Source organism: Lepus europaeus, chromosome 23 (assembly GCF_033115175.1).
Source record: "Lepus europaeus isolate LE1 chromosome 23, mLepTim1.pri, whole genome shotgun sequence".
NCBI classification, from domain to species: Eukaryota; Metazoa; Chordata; class Mammalia; order Lagomorpha; family Leporidae; genus Lepus; species Lepus europaeus.
This window is the reverse complement of record NC_084849.1, coordinates 16,336,983-16,354,860: the sequence shown is the minus strand read 5'-3', so window position 1 is coordinate 16,354,860 and position 17,878 is coordinate 16,336,983. Positions and strand designations below refer to the sequence as shown.

Genomic DNA, 17,878 nt, shown 5'->3' with positions numbered 1-17,878 from the left:
CAGAGCCACAGTGGTCCACGAACACGGGAAAAGGCGTGCAGTTCCTCCAGTTGTAAAATCGGATGGCACCCAGGTCTGGGGAGAATGAGGCATCCCAGACACACCAGGGGGTTCCTGCTGGTCCGGCCTCCACAAAGGGCGATCGGGCAGTTGGGCCCAGTGGTACCGAGCGCGCCTGGGATGAGCCCCAGCTCCCATCCGACTCCAGTTTCCTGCTACTGTGCACCTGGAGCAGCAATGATGGCCCAAGCAGCTGGGTCCCTGCCACCCACGTGGGAGATCTGGATGGAGTTGCTGGCTCCTAGTTTCTCTGTGGGCATTTGGGGGAGTGAAGCAGTGGATGCGAGAGCTCTGTCTCTCTGCCTTTTAAATAAATGAAATCTTTTAAAAGTTGCTGCAACAAAGAGCCGAAGGCTCAGCAAGGCCACTGGGTAGACGCTCAGATTTCTCCCGGGAAGACACACTCCAGAATGTTCACTGCACTGTGGTTCGTAACAGCGCAACACTGGAAGCTTCTAAGTGCAGCAGTCACGAGGGGGGATGGCGCGTGGCAATCCAAGCCAGAGACCACGGCGACCCGCACGGACACGGACCCCAGGACTCTCAGATAACGTTCGGTTTCTACGAAAAGCAGCACGAGCACACGAAGCAAACCTGACATACTTCAAAGCACCTAACGCAGAAGATGTTTTGAGACCACATATGAAGGCGGAAGCCAGTAACAGCAGGTGCGGAGTCTCCCCCATCAGGGTGGGGAGAGCGCTCTAGGGGTGCACAGCACTGCAGGTGTAGCAAACACACGCTGTGAAGCCACTGAGCGCCAAGTGTCCCCACAATTTCTAAACAATCAGTCGCAGTAATCCCCTAGGAAAATTCCGCGTTACCACCATCACGACGGGCTCCGAAAAGCAAGTGATAGACAAAGCAGACACGTGGAAATTTACAAGACACGAGAGCCACTGTTAGAGGCAGAAGCATAGCTCTGAATTCATTTACTATAAGGCAGACATCCACCCCAGGAAGCTGGAAAAAGAGCAAATTAAATCCATAAAAAGCAGAAACAAACACAACTCAAGAGTTTTTCCTTAAATTTTTTTTTTTATTTGAAAGATAGAGTTAGGAAGGGACTGAGAGATTGATCTTCCATCCACTGGTTCAGTCCTGGTCACAACGGCCAGGACGGGGCCAGGCTGAAGCCAGCAGCTTTATCCAGCTCTCCCATGTGAGTGCAGGGGCCCAGAGACTTGGAGCGCCCCCTACTGCCTTCCCAGGCGCATTAGCAGGGAGCTGGATCGAAAGTGGAGCAGCCAGACTGGAACAGGTGCCCATATGGGATGCCAGAGCCACAGGCAGCGACTTTATCTGCCTTACCACAGCGCCAGCCAGTCAAGATTTTCAGAGCAATATGGAATACCAAAAAAACCCAAAGTTGACTCTTTGGAAGGACTAACAGAATTGATAGCCCTTAGGGGATTAATTAAGATGGAAAGCCAGTGACCATATCAGGAAGAAAAGGCGGCCAGCAGGGGTAGGTGTGCGGGGGTGGGGGGGGTGGGGGTGGGGGGGGTGGGGGTGGGGTGGTTAAGCCGTCACGGGGGACACTTGTGTCCCGTACTGGAGTGCCTGGTTCAAGTCCCAGACACTCAGTGCTTCAATCCAGCCTCCTGCTAATGGCCCGAGAGGCAGCCACTGCTGGCCCCGGTACCAGAGCTCCCGGCTCCTGGCTTCAGCCTGGCCCAGCCCTGGCCGTTGTGGTCATTTATCAAGTGACCCAGCAGATGGAAGGAAGGACGAACTCTTTCTCTGTCCCCCTACCTCAAGTAGATCTTTCTAAAGACAAAAGAAGGACATTACTACATCATTTTGGCAATAGCAGAAAACAGATCCCAGATCGTATCAGGAAGAAACCACCGCACGAATCTCGGAGCAACAGTGCACAAAAGCCAGCAGCCGGGCCGGTCACATGGGAAACGTCGTGAAAACCCCATCTCTAACCAGGGAGCGTCCCAGATCCTAGGAGCCCGGCAAGGCCTCAACACAGCCCACAGTCCTGGGCCTCGAGGCGATTTTCTGGGCTCAGCAGATGTGAGTTTGCGGGCTTGGTAAGCAAGGCGACGCCGTCTAAGCAAGTGTCCTGTTCCCAGGAAATGCACACTGCGACTGGGCAGCCAGGTGGGCACCACAGCCCACTTCCCCGTGGCTCAGGATGCGCGGAGCCAGGGCAGGGACCAGGAGCGGCTTTGACTCCCAGGCCGGAGGATATGTGCACACGACTCCACCTACGCTGGAGACTCCGCCCACATTGGCGAGAGCCTGGCCTCCGTGCCATGACAGCTTCTCCGAGCGCCCAAGACAGAGCGCGCAGACTAGACCTTGGCTCAAAGCCCTCGGACAGGCCCGCGGCCCTGGGCTCTCCTGCACAGTCTGGGAAAGGCAGCGGCAGCTCCAAGCAGCAGGAACAGCTGAGATCCACTTGGGGCACGCTGCCCACTTCCTGGCCCCAGCTCAGCCACCATGCCCAGCCCTTGGCCCCAGAGGACACGGCGTGGCTAAAGCGGACCTCCCAGGCCCTTGGAGGCCCAGACACTCCCCGTGGCAGGTGGGTCAGAGTCCCGAGCAAGAAGCCCTGGGCCCCCAGGCTGCACTGCCTGCGGCTCAGTGGGGGCGCCTCCTGCACTCTCTCTTCTGAACCTCAGTGCCTCACCCCCTCCCACAGCAACGGCCCCAAGACAGCGTCAACCCCAGAAACTGACCCTCCCTCCCTCCCTGGGCCAGGAGCCGGGCTGCCAAGGCTGGAGGGGCCCCGGTTCCCTCTGAGCACCTCGCCCTGCTGCTCCTGGGCTCACAGCGGAGCTGCCCCATCCCCACCCCTACTCTGGGCTTGCCCTTAGCCCAGGTGGGAACAGGCAGATCTAGGAAGCCCAGGAGGAAGGCACACCCGAACATTTGCGAGCTGCCCAGGCCACTGCCCACCTCAACAGTATCCAGGGAAGTTGCTCCCAGCAGCCACAGGTGTGCGACGCCAGGAAGACGGCGCCTGTGGGCCCTGCACGGCGCACCACGCGCTGGCTATCAGAGCCCACCTGGGCAGCGGGCCTGACGCCCCACAAGCACGTTCATCCCTGCCCGCCCAGGCCCTGACCTGCGGCACTGCCTCCACCCCACTCATGCAAGGCCAGGGGTTCTCTCCCCGCCCCGTTCCCCAACAGCGGCCTCTCCCGTGGGAGCCCCTTGTGCGACAGGCAAGGCCCGCAGTGCAGGCGGAGCTGGCGGCTCTTGAGTCTTGGGTGCGAGTCCTCGGCAGCGAAGACACCACCTGTCAGTCCTGAGCGCCTGCCCCCCGGCCCCGCCCGTGTGTGGGGGGTGGGTGTGGGATCAGGACCTCAACTTTCTCCAGGAAGCTCCTTCTCCCACCGTGGGAACCCGAGGCCTCACACAGCAACCCCCACGCAGCAAAGGCTGGGCTGGCGTAGCCCAGGTCCCTGCCGACCACGCCAACAGGCCCGTGCCCCCCCCTCCCCGCTCTGCGGAGCTGCCCCGCACCCTTCTAAATCCTCCCGTGCTGCTTGCTCTGTCTTCCAGGTGCGCCCTTCAGGTCACCGACGCCAGCTCTGGCTTTAGAGGCAGCGGCTCTCCCAGAGCCCGTCCTGCCGGGCACCAGGACCTGCGCAGGTCCCTGTCCCACCGGCGGGCTCAGGGCTGCCACTGAGGCACTCAAACAGCAAGCACTCCCCTCACCTCACTGCAGGGCTTGGCCGGCCGCCCCTCCCCCCGCACCTGGCGCCCTCCTGGGCAGGGCCTGGCAGGCTGCCCTCCCTGCTGGCCACTCTCGAAGACACTCACCCACAAAGGGAGCCTCCGCGTCTTCCTGAGCAGCCAGCCCTGTCTCCGGCAGGAGCCGGGGGCTCTCCCAGGGCAGGGGGCTGCTCCCCAAGGACCCAGCCGGGTAGACGTGTCGAACAAGGTGCGCACAGACGGAAGACCCGGCGGCCCGGGGCCAGGCGCGCTTTATTAGCCACAGTCGTCCCCACACACCTGCACACACTTGGCCTTCAATAGCTGGCCCCTGGCCCCACCCCACTGCCGGCTGAAGACTGGGGCCAGTGCATCCGAGACCACAACTGTTGCTGCTTTGCCAAAGCCTCCGGCCCCACCCCCACTCCTCCTCCTGACCCCTGACCTCAGGGCAAAGAGCTGCTCCTCCTGGGCCTTCCTGCCAAGCAGCAGGCTTGGGGGTGCCATGGTGTCAGCCCCCTCCCCGCAGTCCTTCCTCCAGGAGGCCGCGGCCACAGGTAAAGCAAATGAGGCACGGTCGGTTATCAATGGAGAAGAGGCAGCCAGGCCCAAGAACAGCTGCAGGCGGCCTGTCCCGGCACGCAGGCCACAGCCTCTGGCCTCGCCTCGCCTCTCCTCCCCCTGAGTCTTACTTCTGCCTGGTTTGATCTGGAGGGGGGTGGGACCGGGGGGCCCACCCTGCCGCCAGCTGGTCTCCGGCTCTGAGTCCTGGTTAAGGCCCAGTGGCTCCAGCCCTCCCCCGGCCCTGGCTGGCTGGCTGGCTCAGCCCCGGTAGCTCTTGAGCAGCTGCCCGGCGATGACCAGCCTCTGGATCTCGCTGGTGCCTTCGTAGATCTCGGTGATGCGGGCGTCGCGGTAGTGCCGTTCGGCCGGCATCTCCGACACGTAGCCCATGCCGCCCAGGATCTGGATGGCCTACGACGGAAAGTGAGCAGACCCCTCACTGGTGGGAAGGACGGGGCAGGGGCGGCCACACAGAAGCAGCGGCTGGGGGCGGAGGCGGCTGGCGCCCTCAGGGCCTTGGCGGAGCCCTGGTCCACACAGAGACACTCACCTGGTGGCTGATGGCGGTGGCTGCCTCCGATGCGGCCAGCTTGGCCATGGCTGCCTCCTAGCCACGGGATGGCAGAGTTAGCGCCTTCACCTGGAGTGAAGCCCCTCCCAGCAGCAAGAAACCCACGGGCCCATGGGAGAGGCCTCCCGACTCTCCCTCAAAGGGCCCCTGGGGAGCCCCTGCCCACGGGTACCTTGGTGAAGGGCTTCTTATTATCCTTCAGCATGGCGGCGCGCCAGGTCAGCAGCCGGGCGCTCTCCAGGGCCAGGGCCATGTCTGCCAACTTGAACTGCAACAGCCCAGCCCCACCCCATCAGCAGCCGCCCCTCCCTGCTCCGAGGAGGGGGAGGAGGAGGAGAAAATGACAACAGGATAAAAGGCCGCGCCTCCCCCCCTCAGGTGCCCTCGGCCGCACCCCCTCACCTGGATGGCCTGCAGCTTGGTGAGCGGCGCCCCAAAGGCCCTGCGATTCTCGGCGTAATTCACAGCACAGTCGAGGGCAGCCTGGGCGATGCCCAAGGCCTGGGCGGCGATGCCAATGCGGCCCATGTCCAGGGTTTGCTGTGGGGACCGCCCTGGTCAGTAGCTGCCGGCCGGGGGCCGGGGTCAGGCCCAGGGCCCCACCCCCACGGCCAGGCTCACCATGGCTATCTTGAAGCCCATCCCTGGCTCCCCCAGCAGGTTTTCCCTGGGGATGTGACAGTCCTCGAAGATGAGGTTGGCCGTGGATGACGCCCGGATGCCCAACTTGTCTTCCTTCTTCCCCAGGGTGAGCCCAGGTGTTGGCATGGGCACCAGGAAGGCACTGATACCCTGAGAGGCCCCAGACAGACCCAGCGACTTCTCAGAAGCTGGCCAGGGGAACAGCGGCCCTCCAGCCACCCCCAGGCCCCACACAAGCCCCTGGGGAGCCACTCCGCCGGCTTCGGAGGAAGGTACAGGCTGCAGCCGTGCCAGGGAGGGAAAGGGGGAGCCCCTCCCCCAGCGCCAGAGCGGCCACAGCCCCACAGGGCCGAGGAGAGTCCGACACGGAAGCTGAGGCCGGGAGCCCCACCTTGTTCTGCAGGGCTCTGTCCGTGCTGGCAAAGACCACGGTGGCCGAGGCCTCCCAGGAGTTGGTGATCCAGGCTTTGGTGCCGTTGAGGACCCACGTGTCACCCTCCGCCCGGGCTGTGGTGGACGCGGCTCCAGCGTCGCTGCCGTTCCCTGCCCCGTGCACAGACTCAGGACCCCGCGTGACCCCAGCTCTGCCAAGGGCACTGCCACCAATGCACCAGGGACCCCAGTCTCTCCCACCCCCCGCCCTGGCTGCTGAGCGGGAAGACCCAGAGTCAGGGTGCTGGCTGCAGCGCGCAGGCCCAGGGCCGCCCTCCAGCCCGGGTCTGCAGGCACCCTGGGGCCCGGGTGGCAGGCAGGAGCGGGGATCACCATGGCCAAGGGGCTCCAGGCCAAACCTGCGGCTCAGCTGGGCCACAGAACTCTCCCTGGCCACGACAGGGAGCCAGGCTCAGCCCACAGAGGCGGCCACTCCCCGACCTCAGGAAGCCACCAGCGGCAGGTCGGGAGGGCACGGGGCAGGTACCTGGCTCGCTGAGGGCGAAGCAGCCGATCTTGTCGCCGCCAGTGAAGGGGGTGATCCACTGCTGCTTCTGCTCCTTGGAGCCAAACTTCAGGATGGGCCCCAGGTAGAGGGACTGGGGGGACAGAGGGGAGCAGCTGGAGGCCCTGGGGCCTGGATACACCCAGCAGGACCACGTGCTGGGCCCGCCCGCCCCGCCCGCCCAGGGGCCCAGCAGGGCCTCACGTTGTTGACGCTCATGATGACGCCGGCGGAGGCGCAGCCCCGGCTGATCTCCTCCATGGCGATGGCGTAGGCCAGGTAGTCGAGGCCGGCCCCGCTTAGCTCCTCAGGCACATCCATGGCCAGAAGCCCGAGCTTGCCCATCTCCTTCACCTGGCCCGGGGAACAGAGTCACGGGAGGGGGCTGCTGGGGGCCGGTGCCCGCCTTCCCCACCCCACCCCGCTTTCCCTGAGCCACCGCCTGCAGACCCGCAGGCCAAGTGACCAGAGGACACAGCCCGAGATCCCGCAGTCCAGACACGGCTGAGGGGCGTGTTCGTTCAAGCCGCCCACCCCCACCTGCCACACCGGCTCACCTCCCTGTCCACAGCCAACCAGGGGGCAGGCAGAGGGCACAGAGGGCCTTTAGGGGACTAGGAGGTAGGAGCGGGCCAGCACTGAGCCTCGTGGAGCTTCCTGCAGCCCCCTAGGCACACCCCACATACAGCCCCGGCCAGCGCTGGCTCCCCTTTCGGCACGGCCCCAAGCGCCAGCCGCTGCCCTTCCTCCCCACCTCCTGCTCTCGGCGCCAGCTCCTCCTCGCTGGTCTCACCTCTCAGCCCGGCGACACGCACTTTAGAACACACCTGGGCTCCTCTGCAGGCCTTACTATGCAGCTGGATTTCACAGCTGTCTTGCTCATTTTAAAAAAGATTTATTTGGAAGGCAGAGTGAGAGAGGGAGAAGGAGAGGGAAAAAGAGAGAGGTCGTCCATCCACTGGTTCTCTCCCCCAAAATGGCCACAGCAGCCAGGGCTGGGCCAGGTCAAAGCCAGGAGCCAGGAGCTCCATCCAGGTCTCCCACACGGGGAGCAGGGACCCAAGCACTTGGGTCATCACCTGCTGCCTCCCAGGTGCATTAGCAGGGAGCTGGATGTGAAGCAGTGTGTGCAGCTGCGACTGGAACAAGCGCTCTGCTATGGGACGCCAGTGTCACATAGCCCACGGTACCACACCACCACCATGCTGGTGACAAAGTCTTTTCTCTCTGACCAGGAAGGGGAGGACGAGCTACTGCTCTCCCGAGGCCCTACCCAGGCAGTCACCCTCGCGGACGGCGCCAAGACCTCCGGCAAATGCCAGAATCCTCAAAGGCACAAGTCCTTTATAAACTGGTGTCGCACTGCATAGGACCTGCGCCCATCCTCCGTATTTTATTTTCAATCCACTGTAGAGGGACAGAGACAGAGATCCTTCATCTGTTGGATCATTCCCCCACATGCCCACACAGCCAGGGCTGAGCCAGGCTGAGAGCAGGAGCCCAGAACTCTGGGTACCTACCCCCCGTGGGTGGCAGAGGTTCACATGCTTGGGCCCTCAGTGCAGCCTCCCAAGATGCCTGTTAGCAGGGAGCTGGAACCGGAAGCAGAGCCAGGAGGTGGGCTTCCCAAGCGCCATTTCAACCACAGTGCCAAACACCCAGTCCTGTATATTCTAAGAGTCTTTGCTCAATTTTTAAAAAAGTTTTATTTACTTATTTGATAGGCAGAGTAAGAGAGAGAGAGAGAGAGATCTTCCATCATGGTTCACTCACCAGATGCCTGGATTCAGGTAACAAGTCTGCTCAATTGTGCACCCTGTAGGGCAGCAATGACGGTGCAAGTCCTTGAGTCCCTGCAGCCCTGTGGGAGACCCAGCTGCCAGAACATTCTAGGGAAAAACAAGCACTGGAGGGGGAGGCCATGAGGGCGGCAGTGGACACACCGGTTAGGGGCGTTCTGAAGAGGGGGTGAGTGGGGAGACCAGCAGCCAGGGAAAGAAAGGGCTCAGAAAAGTCACAATGGCCTCCCAAAGAAGAAACGGGGGCAGGCACACTGCCTCCCAGTTAGATGCGGACTTAAATGCCTGCATCCTGTACCCAGAGTTTCGGGTTCCAGCCCGGGCTCTGGCTCCTGCTTCTAGCTTCTTGCTAACGTAGACCCGGGAGGAAGCACGGATGGCTCCAGTAACCGGGGCCCTGCCACGCACATGGGAGCCCTGTGTTGAGTTTCTGGCTCCTGGCCTTGCCCTGGCCCAGTCTCAGCCGCTGCAGGGCATCTGGGGAGTGGGCCAGTAGATGGGAGCTCTCTCTCTCCCCTCTCTCTGTCTCTCTGCACGCTGGAAGGCGGCAGCACAGCTGCCTGGGTGAGCCCACTGGTCTCCACGCGAACCCAAGAGAAAACATGAGCGTTGGCAAGCCCCTTCCTAGCAGTGGCATGCCGAGCAGGCCTCCAGCACCGCCACTGTCGGTCTGGGAAACAGTCCGAGGGGCATTTTTAACAAGATGATGTGGAAATGGCAGGAACAGATTTGTTTATTTTGGTGCAAAAAAAACCCTGAAATTCATGAATACGTTTTTCATATGCATCTTCCATGAACTTTTTTTTTTTTTTTTTTTTTTGACAGGCAGAGTGGACAGTGAGACAAACAGAGAGAAAGGTCTTCCTTTGCCGTTGGTTCACCCTCCAATGGCCGCCGCGGCTGGCGCGCTGCGGCTGGCGCACCACGCTGATCCGATGGCAGGAGCCAGGTGCTTCTCCTGGTCTCCCATGGGGTGCAGGGCCCAAGCACTTGGGCCATCCTCCACTGTACTCCCAGGCCACAGCAGACAGCTGGCCTGTAAGAGAGGCAACTGGGACAGAATCCGGTGCCCCGACCGGGACTAGAACCCGGTGTGCCGGCGCCGCAAGGCGGAGGATTAGCCTATTGAGCTGCAGCACCGGCCTTCCATGAACTTTTAAAAGACTCCTCTATGTAAGATTTTAAAATTTTTGCACTAATACAAACAGCCCTTTTAAAAGACTCCTCTATGTAAGATTTTAAAATTTTTGCACTAATACAAACACCCCTTAATCTCATTTTTCCATGTACTTTTTTTTTTTTTTTTCAAAGATTTATCTGAAACAGAGTTACAGATAGAGAGGGGAAAGCAGAGAGAGGGATCTTCCATCCACTAGTTCACTCTCCAAACAGATACAATGGCCAGGGCTGGACCAGGCCGAAGCCAGGAGCCCAGAGCTTCATTGGGTACAGTGGTCCAAGTAATCGGGCCATCTTATGCTGCCTTCCCAGTCCATCAGCAGGGAGCTGGAGAAGTGGAACAGCTGGGATTTGAATTGGCACCTATATGGGATGCTGGCATTGCAGGCGGCAGCTTACCCACTGCACCACAATGCCAGACTCTTCCAAGAACTTTTTTTTTTTTTTTTTTGAAGACAGAGCCAGAGAGAGAGGTCTTCCATATGCTGGTTCACTCCCCAAATGACCGCAATGGCCAGAGCTGAGCCTATCCGAAGCCAGGAGCCAGGAGCTTTTTCTGGGTCTCCTACGCGGGTGCAGGGGCCCAAGTACCCAGACCATCTTCCATTGCTCTCCAGGCCACAGCAAAGAGCTGGATCAGAAGTGGAGCAGCCTGGACTTACTCCTAAGGGTAAAGCTAAAAACTTGCCATGGGACTCCAAATCCCATTAAGTTGGCAGGTACCAATGTCATCTTACTAGTAAAAGTGATCAGTTTAAGTTCATAATTGATCATAAAGATAGGAATAAGTTTCAAAGGGATCACATAAATAAGACCAAGTGTCTGCTAATAATAATAAATAGAATTAAAAAGGAGAGAATGATCCAACATGGGAAGCAGGCCACACAGCAGACTCATAGAATGACAAATGCCCTAAACAGCACTCTGGCCTCAGAATCAGCCCTTAAGGCATTCAGATCTGCTAAAAAGCCCAGGAGAGCATTTCAGGCTTGGAAAGCCAAGACACTGTGGCAAAAAATGACCTACATGACCTACATGAGTGAGATACTGGTGGAAAGAATGGGCCACCAAAGAAGGAGGTACCTTTCTCGGAAGGGAGGAGAGAACTTCCACTTTGATTATGGCCTTGTCTACATAAGGTTAGAGTTTGTGAACTCAAGAGGTTTCCATAGCCTTGGCAGCTCATGACAAGAGGCTCGGGTGATCACTAACATCATAAATAAGAGTGTCAATTGTTGAATCAACAACAGGAGTCACTGTGTACTTGCTCCCCATCCTGGACCTCTGTCCTTAATGAGTTGTACTATGAGAATTAAACTAGTCTTCAAACAGTCCTTTATACTTTGTGTGTCTATGTGGATGCAAACTGTTTAGATATTTACTTAGTATAGAGTTGCTCTTCTGTACATAAAGATAATTAAAAATGAATCTTGGCAGGAGCCGCGGCTCACTAGGCTAATCCTCCGCCTGCGGTGCCAGCACCCCAAGTTCTAGTCCCGGTTGGGGCACCTGGTACTAGTCCCGGTTGTTCCTCTTCCAGCCCAGCTCTCTGCTGTGGCCCGGGAGGGCAGCAGAGGATGGCCCAAGTGCTTGGGTCCCTGCACCCGCATGGGAGACTGGGAGGAAGCACCTGGTTCCTGGCTTCGGATTGGCACGCTCCGGCCATAGCGGCCATTAGGGGAGTGAACCAACAGAAGGAAGACCTCTTTTTCTGTCTCTCTCTGTCTCTCACTGTCTATAACTCTCTCTCTCTCTGTCTCTGTCTCTCTCTCTCACTGTCTAACTCTGCCTGGCAAAAAAAAAAAAAAAAAGAATCTTAATGAAGGATGGGATGGGAGAAGGAGTGAAGGAGTAGGAGGTGGGACAGTTTGGAGGTGGGAGGGTGTGTATGGGGGGAAGAACCACTATGATCCAAAAGCTGTACCCATGAAATTTATATTTATTAAATAAATAATAAATGCTTTCTAAAAAAAGAAGAAGAAGAAGAAGTGATGCAGCCAAGACTTGAACTGGCAACCATATGGGATGCCGATTCTGCAGGCTGGGGCTTTAACCTGCTGCACCACAGCGCCAGCCCCTCCACAAACTTTTAAAAAAATTATTTGAGAAGGAAGCCAGCATTGTGGCGTAGCAGGTTAAGTCATCGCCTGCAGTGCTGGTATCCCACATGGGCACCGGTTCGAGACCCAGCTGCTCCACTTCCGATCCAGCTCTCTGCTATGGCCTGGGAAAGCAGTAGAAGATGGCCCAAGTCCTTGGGCCCCTGCACCCACGTGGGAGACCAGGAAGAAGCTCGGATTGGTGCAGCTCCAGCCGTTGCAGCCAATTGGGGAGTGAACCTCTCTCTCTCTCTGCCTCTCCTCTCTCTGTGTAACTCTATCCAAAAAAAAAAAAAAAAAAAGAAAGAAAGAAAGAAGAAGAAAAGAAACAGCGGCAAGACAGGCCACACACGACAGGGTGGTAACCACGGCTAGAGAAGCCTAACTTACAAATGGAACAATCGTGATGCGGAGAACCACGAGAGGGAACCAGGGGACACTCCCAGGGTGGAACTAACAAGGACCAGTGGGCCAGAGGGCAGAGCAAGCTGGGGTTTGGCTCTGGAGGTGTCCACGTGGCTAACGAGGCCGGGGTGACACCCGTATCTGGGATGGGACAAGAGAAGGTTCTGCACCTGGCTCTGTAACGTGATTCAGTATTTACTGAGTAAATGTGAAGGACCGGCTTCGGTTCGTGTGTGACGGTACATCACAAGAGTCACGGGAAACAGAGTTAACAGATCAGCTTACGTGGTGCAGAACAATCCAGAAGTCCGTGCCAAGCTTTTTCATAACACGCGTCTTGCACGCCCTGTCTGAGGCGGCCTCGGGTAACCACATCTACACAGGGCGAGGCTGAGCGGCCCGCGGCAACCTTACACACAACGGTAGGGGCAGCCTTCTGGTTCCGGGTTCCCTTTACAACAGAACGGCACCGTAAACTCACGAGTGCTTCTTCCACTTGGTGGTTTGGACATAAAAAGACTAAAGTTCAATTAAGGTGATAAAACCAGTCAAGCAAGCCTTCCACCCAATTCTTGGCCCACCCTCTGCTCAGCGCCTCTCCCCTTGACCCAACCCCTGTAAGCCCACTTTCATGCCAGTGCAGGGTGTGTGTGAGAGAGATTACTCAGGAAGAAATATTAGAAAGCATTAACTAGGGACTGGCGCTGTGGTGCAGCCGGTTAACACCCTGGCCTGCAGTGCCAGCATCCCATATGGGTGCTGTCCGGGTTCAAGTCCTAGCTGCTCCATTTCTAATCTAGCTCTCAGCTATGGCCTGGGAAAGCAGTACAAGATGTCCCAAGTCCTTGGGCCCCTGCACCCGCGTGGGAGACCCGTGTGGGTGGCTCCTGGCTTCGGATCGGCGCAGCTGCAGCCATTGCAGCCAACTGGGGAGTAAACCAGCATTTGGAAGACTTCTCTCTCTCTCTACCTCTCCTCTCTTTGTGTAACTTTCAAATAAATAAATAAATCTTAAAAAAAAAAAAAAAAAAGCATTAACTAAGTACCTACTATAGGCCAGAGGGGACCCAGAAGCCTCTGCCCGGCTCCTCCAATCATCAACCGTGACTGTTACACAAGCAACCACCTCTGGCTCCAGCCTCCTCATCTGGACACAGAGGGGACTGGGTGCCCACCTCGCAGGGCTGCTAAGAGTAAGGGCTTCGGCACGTGGACGAGGGGTCTTCACAATGTTTAGGGAAGGCAGAATTAAGACACCCACTTGATGTGCAAATGTGATATCCATGTACGTTCTTTTCATAATACGCAGTTTCCGTGAACTTTTTGAACATGCCCCATATTTCAGTGTTTTGTTTTTGCACCAAAATAAACTTATCTTTTAATTCCACTTTCCATGGGCTTTTTGGAGCCCCCTGTAGAAGCGCCGGGAACACGGCGACCTCTGACCGTTAGCTATTGATGTTATTACTGCTGTGGCCCTGAAACATATGTGGAATCTCGCAGAAATGTCGGCTTCCCTACCTGTGTCTAATTCTTTCTTGTAATTCAAGTTGTCAGAGTGAGACAAGAGACAGAGCTCCCACCTGCTGTTTCACTCACCAGTGCCCACAACAGTCAGGGCTGGGCCCAGAACGCCACCACGGTGTCACACGCGGGTCTTAGCCGTCCCCTGCTGCCTCCCAGGTGCGCAGTAGCAGGAAGGCGGGCTGTGCAGTGGAGCCGGGACTTGAACCCAGGCGCCCTGCACCAGCTTGTGGGCGTCCCAAGCAATGTCCTGACCTCCACGAGAAACGCCGGCCCTCGACTGCCTGGTCCTTTGATGCCCGCTTCCTCCCTGGATTTCCCTCTGGAAGCGACAGCTTGGTGCCGCACACAGGGACAGGGACTTAATCCTCAGCTGAGAGACGCACACAGGAGTAACAGTGCGCGCGTGCTAACGGGAAGGTGAGAAGTCCTGGCACCTCTGCCCCAGCGCTGTGGCCCGAGGCAAGTCAGAGGCGGCCAGGAGAGCCGCCAGGCACCGCAGGACTAACGCAGCGCACAACAGAAGCGCACAACAGAAAGCGGGACACAGGTGTCCCCGGCTGCTCTCGGCACTGCTCTTGGCACACAGGAGACCCTGCCGAGCAGGCCCCGGGGGCCCGGGGGGAGGAGGGGGCAGCCTCTTCCTTCAGCGCCACTTCTGGTACCACCTGCGAGGGCTGACCGGCACCGTGCAGGCAGGAGCGCACGGGGCACGGACTGGCACCACCCTGCTTCCCTGCACGGAGCCCATCTCTGCCCAAGGTGCTGTAACAGCCTGCGGGTGCCGCGCAGCGGGATGGGCTGGGCCGGTGTAGCCGCCGTGGGGGCACCCCACGCTCCTGCGGGGTGGCCGCCTCGTTGCTCATCTCCTCCCCGCACAAACCACTGGGGTTTCACAGCTCCACCAGTGGTGCTGAAAGGCGAGGGGACAGCAGCAGGCAAGGTCACCAAGGGTGACATCTGCGGAGGGCAGGCCGAGCTTGAGGCCACTTCTCCCAGCTGCGAGGGGGCTCTCTGCCCGGCAGGGGGCCTGGGGGAGAACACGCGGACCACGGCGGGGAAGGGTCCACAGCCCACTTGACTCCAGTTCCACGCACCAGGAAGCCTTGGGAAGTCACGTCACCTATCTAAGAGTCTATGTTCTCAACTGAATAAAACGAACAGTTTTTATTTCTACAGTATTAGTGGTTGCCAGGGCCAGCACTATGGTGTAGCAGGTAAAGCTGCCATCTGCAGTGCCAGTATCCCCTGTGGGGACCAGTTCCAGTCCCAGCTGCTCCGCTTCTGATCCAGCTCCCTGCTAATGCGCTTGCGAAAGCAACAGAAGATGACCCAAGTGCTCGGGCCCCTGCACCCATGTGGGAGACCCAGAAGAAGCTCCTGCGTCAGCCTGGTCCAGCTCCAGCCACTGAGGCCATTTGGGGAGTGAACCAGCAGATGGAAGATCTCTCTATCTCTCCCTCTGTCTGTAATTCTGGCTCTCAAAAAAAAAAAAAAATCAATCAATCAATCTTTAAAAAAAGTACCAGTAGCTGCCAAAGCAAGTGAACTCGGGATAGAGTATCTCACTCGACCCTTGCCACCCTTCCAGGAGTGAAAAGAGAGCCGACATACATTAGACAAGGATGCCTCCAAGGGCTAAGCGAGATGGCCCACGCCTCATACCTCAGCTGCCCAGCTAATTTCAGTGCCCAGAATGCTTCTTGCTTCTGCTCAGCTTTGAACTCCTTGGGTATCTGCACGGTGCAGGCACAACACCCAAACTCCCTACACACAATATTCACTGGGCTGGAAGAACGGCCCCAAGACATGTAAACGGGGACACGACGCTGGAGTGTGTCAGGCTGAAATACAGGCAGGAGGAGGTGAGGAAACGTTGCCCTTTCAAATATTCGGCTGAACAAGTACCTGCTGCGTGTCCGCACCACGTGCCAGGACCTCGCCAGGGGGCGGCAGACAGCAGCAACGTCCTGACCCGCAGGTGCAGGGACGGGAAGGCACATCAAGGAACCCAGGGGCCCAGGAGGATCTTAGGGTCCCACAGAAGCAGAGCTGACGGCGCTGTGGTGCGGCGGGTTAAGCTGCCGCTGGGGACACCAGCGTCTCATATGCAAGTGCCTACCCACCCGACGGAGTCCTGGCTGCTCCACTTCCAACCCAGCCTCCTGCTGAGGCATCCTGGGGAGGCAGCAGAAGACGGCTCAGGTACTTTGGCCCCTGTCACTCTTGTGGGAGACCCAGGTGAAGCTCCAGGCTCCTGCCCTCGGCCTGGGCTGGTCCTGGCTGTTGTAGGCATTTGGGGAGTGAGTTAGTGGATTGAGGATCTCTCTCCTTCTATTGCTTTGCTTTTCAAGCAGATAAAAATGGCCATTACCGGGGCTGGCATTGTGATGTAGCAGGCAAAGCTGCCGCCTGCCGTGCTGGCATCCCACATGGGTGCTGGCTCAAGTCCCAGCTGCTCTACTTCCGATCCAGCTCTCCGCTATGGCCTGGGAAAGCAGTAGAAAATGGCCCAAGTCCTCATGCCCCTGCACCTGCGTGGGAGACCCGGAAGAAGCTCCTGGCTCCTGGCTTCAGATTGGTGCAGCTCTGGTTGTTGCAGCCAATTGGGGAGTGAACCAGCGGATGGAAGACCTCTCTCTCTCTCTCTCTCTCTCTCTGCCTCTCTCTCTGTGTAACTGCCTTTCAAATACATAAATAAATTTTTAAAAATCTATAAAAAAATAAACATTACTTAAAAAAAAAAAAAAAACCTTAGTTTAGAAAAGAAAAAAGAGCTGAGTCCCAGCCCCGGCTCTGCTGACTGATTCCATGACCCTGAGCCCATCATTCGCCCACTCCTAAGTGTGCGTATGTCACACCTGCAATGGGGTGTGCGGCACTAACTCCTCACATCCAGCGCACACAACGATGCCTCGCACGTGGCACCCACCACTCACTACTACTGTCCCCGAAGCTCATGGACAAGGGAGACTTCCAGAACATTCTCTGGCGTCTCGGTGCCCCAGCTGTCCCTGCCGCCACTCGTCCGGGAGTCAAGGGCAGAGCGCCGAGGCCAGCGCCCTCACCTGAGCCGCGGGGAAGAGGTGCTCCTTGTCCACCCGGGCCGCGATGGGGACCAGCTCCTTCTCCGCAAAGTCCCGGCACGTCTGCCGCAACATCTGGTGCGTTTCCGGCAGTTCCACCGATTGGTAGACCGTGTGTAACCGCCGCCAGTGTCGGGCGCACAGAGCTGCGAAGAGCGGGGGTCAGTGGGAGAAGAATGCGAGAGAGCTCAAAAAACAACAGTAACAGGGGTTGGTTAAGCTGCTGCCTATGATGCCAGCATCGCATACTGGAGTGCCGGTTCGAGTCCCCTGTGCTCCACGTCCACTCCAGCTCCTGGGGAACCAGCAGAGGATGGCCCAAGTGTGACCCAGATGGAGTCCAGCCTCCTGGCCCTGCCTGGCACAGCCCCAGTGGTTGCAGCCATCTGGGGAATGAACCAGGAGACCGAAGATCTCTATCTGTCTCTCTGTAACTCTGCCTTTCAAATAAACAATTTTTTTTTTAAAGGCTCAAATGCCCAAGGCAGTTTTGAGAGCCAAGCGGGTGCTGGAGCTGGAATCCTGGGTAGGAGGCAGGGACCCAAGCACTTGAACCATCACCCGCTAGCTCCTAGGGAGCACACTGTCAGCAAGCTGGGGAGGGACTGGAACCCAGGCTCGCTGGTATGGATCACCCAGGGCGAGCGGCTCTGGCTGGAGACCAGCAAGACGGGAAAGGGCCGCAGGAAACACGCAGCAACAGCTAAGTTCACCGCGCGCCGAATCCTCGGCTCCAGTGCTCCCAGCACGTTCGCACCTCCCCGCGGACCCCGCCGGGGCCAGGTGGGCCGGGGCGCCTCGGCCAAGGTCACAGAATGAGTCTGGCTCCCACCCCGGGCCCGGGTCCTCCGCGGGGGGCGGGGGTGGGGTGAACGGGTGGACGCCCCCCGGAGAAGTGGGCGGGAGGCCGGGCGGGGGCGGCCCCGCGGCGGGCCGGGGTCCGGGCAGCCGGGGGCGCGAGGGGGCAGCCGCCCAGGGGCAAAGGCCGCGGCGCGCCCGGAGGGGGCCGCGCCCGCCCGCGGCGGCGAATCGCCGGCAGCCGGGACGTAGGCTGCTGTCCCGCGGGACCCGCGCGCACTCACCTCCGCGCAGGGGGCCCCCGGCCCGGCTGAGCAAGGCGGCGGCCATGGACGACACACACCCGGCGGGGCCTCTCCCAGCGACCTCCGGCCGCGAGCTAGCGCGCGCAGGTCTGGGCTCCGGGGGCGGGGCCGGCGCGGGGAAGCCACGCCCCCGGGCGCCAGGGGCGGGGCTGGCGCGCGGGAGGCCACGCCCCCCGGGCGCCAGGGGCGGGGCCGAGACGCGGCGCTGCCGGGCCGTGCACAGGGGCTCCCCGG

At 59.0% G+C, this 17,878-nt stretch overlaps 1 protein-coding gene across 1 annotated transcript; it reads right to left on the bottom strand.

Moving 5' to 3' along the window:
- Window positions 1-3,981: 3,981 nt before the first annotated feature.
- On the bottom strand, window positions 3,982-17,741 carry ACADS (acyl-CoA dehydrogenase short chain). Its single transcript, XM_062182396.1, has 10 exons — window positions 17,624-17,741; window positions 16,524-16,687; window positions 6,654-6,803; window positions 6,432-6,543; window positions 5,904-6,055; window positions 5,492-5,662; window positions 5,273-5,410; window positions 5,043-5,138; window positions 4,850-4,906; window positions 3,982-4,710 (listed from the first exon to the last, which is right to left on the bottom strand). The coding sequence occupies exons 1-10, from the start codon at window positions 17,667-17,669 to the stop codon at window positions 4,558-4,560; spliced, it is 1,239 nt and encodes a 412-aa protein (XP_062038380.1). The 5' UTR covers window positions 17,670-17,741; the 3' UTR covers window positions 3,982-4,557.
- Window positions 17,742-17,878: the final 137 nt, after the last annotated feature.

What these genes read in the sequence shown, in the direction of transcription:
- ACADS (XM_062182396.1), bottom strand. Translation starts at nt 17,669, where the DNA reads ATGGCCGCCGCCTTGCTCAGCCGGGCCGGGGGCCCCCTGCGCGGAG. An exon ending in CTTCGCCCTCAGCGAGCCAG is followed by an intron (nt 6,056 to 6,431) that starts GTACCTGCCCCG and finishes TGCACGGGGCAG; the next exon opens with GGAACGGCAGCGACGCTGGA. An exon ending in ATAAGAAGCCCTTCACCAAG is followed by an intron (nt 4,907 to 5,042) that starts GTACCCGTGGGC and finishes TCCCGTGGCTAG; the next exon opens with GAGGCAGCCATGGCCAAGCT.